The 8,508-nt window shown below is 45.1% G+C and overlaps 3 protein-coding genes across 3 annotated transcripts; 2 read left to right on the forward strand and 1 right to left on the reverse strand.

Annotated features, from left to right (window-relative positions):
* Window positions 1-2,076: 2,076 nt before the first annotated feature.
* Window positions 2,077-4,786, forward strand: LOC147972624 (putative FBD-associated F-box protein At1g61330). The gene is given in 5 exon segments (XM_087524411.1): window positions 2,077-2,201; window positions 2,204-2,950; window positions 3,055-3,189; window positions 3,590-3,760; window positions 4,685-4,786. Coding segments are annotated over 5 exon segments (1,179 nt in total). The 5' UTR covers window positions 2,077-2,177.
* On the forward strand, window positions 4,716-5,259 carry LOC147972625 (uncharacterized). The gene has a single exon (XM_087523423.1). It carries the CDS (start codon window positions 4,866-4,868, stop codon window positions 5,223-5,225), a length of 360 nt encoding a protein of 119 aa, XP_087379549.1. The 5' UTR covers window positions 4,716-4,865; the 3' UTR covers window positions 5,226-5,259.
* Window positions 5,260-5,693: 434 nt separating this feature from the next.
* On the reverse strand, window positions 5,694-8,324 carry LOC147972626 (uncharacterized). The gene is made up of 6 exons (XM_087524412.1): window positions 7,620-8,324; window positions 7,211-7,566; window positions 6,964-7,121; window positions 6,689-6,753; window positions 6,216-6,416; window positions 5,694-5,705 (listed from the first exon to the last, which is right to left on the reverse strand). The coding sequence occupies exons 1-6, from the start codon at window positions 8,322-8,324 to the stop codon at window positions 5,694-5,696; spliced, it is 1,497 nt and encodes a 498-aa protein (XP_087380538.1).
* Window positions 8,325-8,508: the final 184 nt, after the last annotated feature.

Below are 8,508 nucleotides of genomic sequence, written 5' to 3' on the forward strand. Positions count from 1 at the left end.
GGCCTATTTCAACCTTTTCCTTCCGGAGCACGCATATGCATTGCATATCACATCCCGCATGTCATGTCATGTTTTGCATCATGTTGCTTGCACATTGCATCGTGATTGATTGTGGTTTCCTTTGCTTGTGTTTTTTCCTTGGGTAGAGCCGGGAGACGAGTTCGTGATCGAGGAACCCGTTGAGTATGCTTACGAGGATCAAGGTTACGTCAACTCGGAGAACTTTGCAGGCAAGATGACCATATCCTCGAAATCACTTCTATCTTTGCTTGCTAGTTGCTCGCTCTATTGCCATGCCGCGATACCTACTACTTGCTATATCATGCCTCCCATATTGCCATGTCAAACCTCTAACCCACCTTGTCCTAGCAAACCGTTGTTTGACTATGTTACCGCTTTGCTCAGCCCCTCTTATAGCATTGTTAGTTGCAGGTGAAGATGAAGTTTGTTCCTTGTTGGAACATGGATATTGTTGGGATATCATTATTATATCTTGTTTACTTTAATGCATCTATATACTTGGTAAAGGGTGGAAGGCTCGGCCTTATGCCTGGTGTTTTGTTCCACCCTTGCAGCCCTAGTTTTCGTCATACCGGTGTTATGTTCCTTGATTTTGCGTTCCTTACGCGGTTGGGTGTTATGGGAACCCCTTGACAGGTCGCTTTGAATAAAACTTCTCCAGCAAGGCCCAACCATGGTTTTACCATTTGCCTACCTACCACCATATACCTTCCCTTGGGTTCTGCAGACTCAAGGGTCATCTTATTTTAAACCCCCCCGGGACAGTGCTCCTCTGAGTGTTGGTCCGAACCGAGCCGCCTGCGGGGCCACCTCGGGGAAACTCGAGGTTTGGTTTTACTCGTAGCATGTCTCATCCGGTGTTGCCCTGAGAACGAGATACGTGCGACTCTTATCGGGATTTGTCGGCACATCGGGTGGCTTTGCTGGTCTTGTTTTACCATTGTTGAAATGTCTTATAACCGGGATTCTGAGTCTGATCGGGTCTTCCTGGGAGAAGGAATATCCTTCGTTGACCGTGAGAGCTTGTGATGGGCTAAGTTGGGACACCCCTGCAGGGTTTTGAACTTTCGAAAGTCGTGCCCGCGGTTATGGGCAGATGGTAATTTGTTAATATCCGGTTGTATAAAACCTGACACTTAACTTAATAAAAATGAATCAACCGCGTGTGTAGCCATGATGGTCTCTTTCCGGCGGAGTCCGGGAAGAGAACACGGTCTCGTGTTATGCTTGAACGTAAATAGTTTTAGGATCACTTCTTGATCTGTATAGCTTCTCGACCGTGTTTGCTTCTCTTCTCGCTCTCATTTGCGTAAGTTAGCCACCATATATGCTAGTGCTTGCTGCAGCTCCACCTCACTACCTTTTCCTACCCATAAGCTTAAATAGTCTTGATCGCGAGGGTGTGAGATTGCTGAGTCCCCGTGACTCACAGATTACTTCCAAAACCAGATGCAGGTGCCGATGATGCCAGTGCAAGGGACGCGACCGGACTCAAGTGGAAGTTCGACGAGGATTCAGGACGTTACTATGTTTTCTTTCCGGACGATCAGTAGTGGAGCCCAGTTGGGGCGATCGGGGATCTATGCATTTGGGGTTGTCTTTATTTTGGTTCCGTGGTCGGACCTTGATTGTATTCTGGATGATGTAATGCTATATTTATGTATTGTGTGAAGTGGTGATTGTAAGCCAACTCTTTATCCCTTTCTTATTCAGTACATGGGATGTGTAAAGATTACCCCTCTTGCGACATGCCTACTATGCGGTTATGCCTTTAAGTCGTGCTCCGACACGTGGGAGATATAGCTGCATCGTGAGTGTTACACCGTGACAATGATTAACGGGAGCGTTATTTTTTATTGAATAAAACAAGATAAAAATGTAGCAATGGTGGCCTAGGTCATGCTCAATTTTAGGAGGGGTGGATGCACGCTACAGTATAGGAAACGCACCCGTAATTAGATGACTTCGTTAACTAAACCTTAGAGGATAAAATCTTTCAGATTTGCGTCCCTTCCTTATCGGAAGGCGGCGGCGGCCATGGACGCTGTGGCGGCTTCCGAACCAAAGAAGCGGAGGCGGGATGAACAAGGGCCTCCGGCGAGCAGCGATGGCGCGACGATGCGGGCCTCGACCTCATCAGCCGTCTGCCCGACGAGATGCTCGGCACCATCATCTCCTTCCTCTCCCGATCAAGGGCGCCGCGTAGACAGCCATTCTCTCCTCGCGGTGGCACCACATCTGGCGCTCCACCCCGCTCAACCTCATCGTCGACGATGGTGTCTCCCGGAATGAAAGAAAGGGCATCGCCGTCGTGTCCAAGATCCTAGCCGCACATCCTGGGCCCGCGTGCCGCTTCTCCAGCAGGACCCACCTCCACCGCGGCTTCTACACCAAGCTCGACGACTGGTTCCGGTCACCCGCCCTCGATGGCCTCGAAAAGCTCGAGTTCCACGGAGATGACATGTCGCCGCTCCAACTGCCTCCATCTGCGTTCCGCTTCGCTCCCACGCTGCGCGCCATCGCCATCAACCGCTGCAATGTGCCCGAGATTAACACTGCCACCGCGCTTCGTTTCCCTCGGCTGAAGAAACTCAAGCTCTACGAGGTCCCCATCTCGAAAGCGGCCCTCCAACACCTGCTTGCCGGCTGCACTGCGCTCGAGATCCTCGAGCTTCAGGACATACATGGGCTCAACACAGTCCGGATCGTCTCGCAGACTCTCCGCTGTATTGGTTTCTCTGTTTGTTGCTACTACAAAGTAGATGTGGTGTTCCACGAGCTTGTCATTGAGGATGCACCTTCTCTTGAGAGACTAATTCAACTTCATAACAATGGTCCAAAAACAATCAGGGTCATTTCCGCACCGAAATTGGTGATGTTGGGCTGCCCTAGAATCTCCAAACTTGTGATTGGCAACGTAATTATAAAGGTAGAGAAAGTCTTATTCTTCTTGAAACTTGCATGATGCATTAATTTGGCCATATTCTATTTGAAGTCTCTTATTTTCTTGATGTATGCATTGGATTTTGCCAGGAAATGATCCCCATCAGCTTCACTGCATCGGTGCGCACAGTGAAGGCCTTGGTTTTAAATTCTGTCGGCCATAATCTTGATGCAATTATTGGATTCCTTAGATGCTTTCCATGCGTGGAGAAGCTACACATTCAGGTGAATATCTTTTTTGTTAAATGTTAACCACTCTAGCAAAAGGGTCTAAATCTCATGAGTTCAACCAATTCAAAGGTGTTTTAAATTTCATCAGTCATGTATTTTTTGGACACCCAGCTTGGACGTACTGAAATAATATCCGATAAAGTTAACTTCCCCTATAAAGTTTATCTTTTGCTAACTTTTCACCAACTTTACAATGACAAATCTAGTGGTCAAAACTGCATCGAGCAGACTTTGATGGTAATAAAAGGAAACATGTTATTCGAACACCTTGTCTAGCCATCCTCATTTCAGACCTCATGTTACTCACCCTGATGAGATTAGATGGCATCTATGAAGATAATATTCTTTCTGTTGTGACAACTACGTACGTTTATTTTGTTCTCTCCTTTTGCAGTCATGTCTTCCGATTATGAATGATATGAAAATTGTGCGGCAATATGACATGCGCGATCCTATCGAATGCCTTGATCTCCATCTCAGAGAAATAATATTGAACGGGTATGAAGGCAGGGCACATGATCTTAACTTTGCCAGGTTCTTTGTTCTGAATGCAAGGGTGCTCAAGGTAATGAAATTTGGTGTCTGTGTTAGTAGCTACAGTGAGAACTGGATCGCTAATCAGCACATGGAGCTACAACTGGATAACAGAGTTTCTAGAGATGCACATTTTGATTTCAAAAGAAATTGTTGCCCTTGCAGTTTTTACTATAACACACACACATACATGATATAATGATGACTCATCCCTTTAATAGCTAAATGCAGCCCGGAATGGCTTGATGCCCTCTCAAGGGATATTCAACTTATCTTGACATATCTTTTGTTATAAACATTCTGTCTTTTTATATGAAATGATTAAAAGCTTTCGTTACACTATTTCCATTTGAGAGAAATCCTTGATATGTGTTCATTTGTTGGAAGAGTTGCAATGTTATGTCAGCATGCAGGAGTTGAAGGCGCATGTTACGGAAATAAAGAGATTAAGCCATAGAGCAATTGTGCACAAATTTCTCGGGATCCCGAAGAACTATGGTTTAAAATGTTATGTCAGCATGCAAGAGCCCGCGTGAAATTTTGTTTAAAATAATTTTGCCAATGCAAAATTTGGATCATGGGGTTACACAAACTTAAGACGTGATTCATAGCGTCGTCATATCACAAAAGCATCATTCAAACTGATGTAAATATATATAAAGTAAATTTATGTGTAACACTGGTCACCGAAATGTGGTAGGTTTTGTGATGTACTCCCTTCATCCAAAATAAGTGACTCGGGTGTACATCGGCCAATTAAAAGGATCACTTAAATGACTATGGTAGTAATTTAAATTTTGATACACACGTTAGCACGCCCAAGCTTCATTGGAAGAGGGGCGGTCCAGAATCATATACTCCATATAGATTAGGTAGAGGTATAGATATGAAAAATGTGGGTCAGTTGTGGTGGCCTTTTTTGAAAAAGAATAAAACCTGATGGTTTTTTGTTTAGGGTTCGCCAATTGTGATGACTTTTGCAATTTCCCCGCGAGCCGTCTCGGAGACCGTGCGGCTGCTGCTCAGCAAGTCTGAGACCAGAGTGAATTTAATTTAGTGGGCGAGTAGCTCGGGGCTTCTGCTATCAGTACAACGCAAATCAATCGATCTTTACTTTTTTGGCGACGGCAGCGACCATGGACGATGCGGCGGCGGTCGCATTCGAGAAGCGGAGGCGGGAAGAGCCTCCGGCGGCAGGGGCGGAGGCCATGGACGATGTAGCGGCGGCTTCCTCATCCCAGAAGCGAAGGCGGGACGAGCCGGAATCGGAAGAGCCTCCGGCGAGAAGGGATGGCGGCAGCGGCGAGGACGCGGGCCTCGACCTCATCAGCGAGCTCCCCGTCGAGCTCCACGGCGTCATCCTCTCCCGCCTCCCCAGCACCAAGGGCGCCGCGCGGACAGCCATTCTCTCCTCCCAGTGGCGTGACACCTGGCGGTCCACCCCGCTCGACCTCGCCGGGCAAGAGCGCAACCGCCAGGGCCGGCTCTGGGGGTAGGCCACCTTGGCCTGGGCCAAGGGCCCCGGTCTGGGGGGAGGGGCCATCATCAGATACATATAAGACTGTACATTTATTTGGCTGAAAAAAATGAATCAGTACAGGCCCAACCCAACTACGGGAGAGGAAAAGGCACGACGCCTGGCATACTACATCGATCGATTCGATCGATTGAATCGCATCTCGGCATCTGCGTCTGGTCCAGGTCGCCTTGGGGGCTCGTCCGCCTCCGCATGCTGCTCTTTCTGTCTCTCGAAGACTCGCACGGACGCCCGGCCGCCGGCTGCTGCAATCAGGTGGCCCTTTAATCCTTGATTCCGTAATTCCCGTCTTGATTTTCTTAGTACGGTTGATTTTCTTGCTTTCTTGGCGTAAACGTATTTATCTTTTCAGTTTCATCATCTTTCTAGTCGTATTGATCTATTGATTTTTTGCAGCTTTAGGATTTAGGTGTTACAATGACGAAACCTAAGTCCGGTGCTGCGAAAAGGAAACAAAAAAAACTAGAGAATCAATTCATTGAGTCACAAAAAGGATATCTTGGACAACATCTAAATTGAAACTACTGAAGAATTGTTTGAGGTCGACCATGTTACAAGACAGATTGAATGGATTGGCCATGTGCTGTATTGAGAAGGATATGTTGGACAACATTGATCTTGATATTGTCATCAATGATTTTGCTTCTAGAAATGTCCGAAGAAGTTTTTTCGTGAAGAATTGAAGCATTATTGTCTATGAATTAGAATTTGGATCTATTTAAGGTAATCAAACTAGCAGGGAATATTGTTTCTCATATTTAATATTTTGCTACTTTATTAGTCTTCCTTTCATGATATGACATAGTCTGCGTGATTATCAATTTTTTATATGTTATATGTCTCAGAATAATAAAATATGATCGGATATGCATACATATATATTACCTATAAGGGCCCTTTTTTCAACTTGGCCAAGGGCACCGAAAAACATAGAGCCAGCCCTCGCAACCGCATCACCGCCGTCTCCGAGATCCTCGCCGTGCACCGCGGCCCCGTCCGCCACCTCACCCTCGAAACCATCCGCCTCGGCCGCGACCGCTACGCCAAATTTGACGGCTGGTTCCGGTCCCCCGTCCTCGATGGCCTCGAGGAGCTCCAGTTCTATGGCAATGGCAATTCGCCGCGCCTGCTGCCGCTGCGCCCGCTGCCCCTGCCGCCAGCATCGTGTCAGCATAGAGATACTGTCACTAACCGTCAAGCAGGGTCAGTGGCGAGTCCAGAACAAAATTGGAGGGTGGGCTCAAAGTTAACGGCAGAAAAAATGAAACGTTCCTTTCAAGAGAAACAACATCATCTCGTAATTCTTTTATCCAAATGAGCTCAGAATATCACAGAATACTACTGCAAGCATCTAGTGTTGACTCTAATTGTTTTGGGATTTTTGAAAAATATTAAATTTTGAGCTGAAATTTGAATTTGTACAGCTAAATAACCATTATCTCCTTGTCCTTTTGCCAAAATGTAATCAAACTTTCCCAGAATACTAACTAAAACATGCAGTATTCATTTAAGCATACCAGAAAGGTTCATACAATTCACAGACCAAGGCATCAAAGTATGAGAGAAGCAATAACAAAAGACAATGAGATGTTGCTTCTTACTACTGGTCAGTATTGCTACTGGTATTGTAGTTATAGAATAGCTTCACACCAAAATATAGAGATGTATGCCCAAGATCCCTCGCTCAAGTCACCAACCACAAGCTTCATAACCCTGACCACGTAGCCTGGAAATTGACAAACCATGATATTCCAACACATCAACTAAAGCTTCTTTAATTCCAGCAGATGTGCAATCTGTGATGTGCTTAATGGCAAGGAATCTCTCTTGGAGCACTCCATGATCATCTAGAAATCTACGTGCGTCACGAAATCAGATTAGTAAACATTACTAGTGCAATATAAAAACACTAAAAGATGTGTTGGAATGTCAGATTAGTGTTACCTCAAAATCACCGCCATTTGCTCCTTTATTGAACAATCTCTAGCCTCATCAATAAGTATTGAGAAATTCTTATCTCCAATGTCATTCTTAATAACTTTGGTTACCTCCATCAGACAAGCTGTAGCAAGGTCCTTTTGGATGTCAGAACAAATCATTTGTGCATTTCCAGCCCCCTTATCAAATGCATCCTTCACATCTTCCTTCTTGTCCTTATACCAGTCCAATAACTCTCTAAAATTGCCCTTGTTGATGGAAGTGGAGGATTCATCATGCCCACGAAAAGCTTCACCTTGTGCTATGAGATACCTTGCACAATCCAATGATGCAGTTAGGCAGATTTTATAAGATATCTCAGCCTCCTTGCACAATCCAATGATGCAGTTAGGCAGATTTCATAAGATATCTCAGCCTCTTTGCTGTACACTCGGAATTTGGTAACCACACTTGCTCGTTGATTGTTGAAATCATCACAATCTCCCCTAGCAATGTTGTGGTAACTAGATTGACCACCAACATGCTTTTCAAAACTAGCTAAACCTGTTTTCCAACGAGTGTACCCATTTTTTGTGAAAACATCATTGCCAAATCTAATGGCTTGGGATGGTTTCTTGAAAAGGAAGCAATGAAAGCAAAACACAGCCTCCTTATCCACACTATATTCCAACCAATCAAAATTGTCAAACCACGCACGCTGAAAGGATCTCCAAATTTTACCATCCTTTGTCTTCTTGAATTTATGCCCAATAGCTTTGTTTCGCTTGTTCAACAAATAAGCTCTTCTCACATCACTTCTAATTTCAGGGGCATAATCTTCTATTGGTATTCTAAGTCCTGGATCAGCAATAATTTGACTTGGATGAAATTCTAGTATAGGCATTCTTGGTTGGTTTGTATTCTCATCAAATGTGGTGTCATTTCTCTCATTGCTTGGAGTTGAGGGATCAGGTCTCTCATTAGTTGAAGTAGGAACTATGGTCACTACAGCGAGGGAAAGGGGATCTGGGTTCACATTCGCTGGGATCAGTGGACTGGCTGGGATAGGATCAAGTTCTACACGAGGAGTACTTGAACTACTTGCAAAAAAACTGTTTATGCTCATATTTTTTCTCTTCATCTCTGCAAATCTGCAAATAGTTTGCATAGGAATAGGACTTAAATTAATTAAGATAACATGAACTAGCAAGTAGCAACTACAAATGTACAGAAATTATTGATTCAAATTACCCAGCCGACCAGCAGTGAGCACGCGTCAACGCCTCAACTCCTTCAGCAGCAGGCAGCAGGCAACAGCAACAGCA

The sequence above is a fragment of the Triticum urartu genome, chromosome 5A, assembly GCF_056163025.1.
Source record: "Triticum urartu cultivar PI428250 chromosome 5A, HENAU_Tu73, whole genome shotgun sequence".
Classification (NCBI taxonomy): Eukaryota; Viridiplantae; Streptophyta; class Magnoliopsida; order Poales; family Poaceae; genus Triticum; species Triticum urartu.

Coding starts and splice junctions, on each gene's coding strand:
- LOC147972625 (XM_087523423.1), top strand. CDS start 4,866: ATGGACGATGCGGCGGCGGTCGCATTCGAGAAGCGGAGGCGGGAAGAG.
- LOC147972626 (XM_087524412.1), bottom strand. CDS start 8,324: ATGAAGAGAAAAAATATGAGCATAAACAGTTTTTTTGCAAGTAGTTCA. Junction 7,122..7,210: donor CAAATGGCGGTGATTTTGAG/GTAACACTAATC, acceptor TGACGCACGTAG/ATTTCTAGATGATCATGGAG. Junction 6,754..6,963: donor TCAGGGTTATGAAGCTTGTG/GTTGGTGACTTG, acceptor TGCATGTTTTAG/TTAGTATTCTGGGAAAGTTT.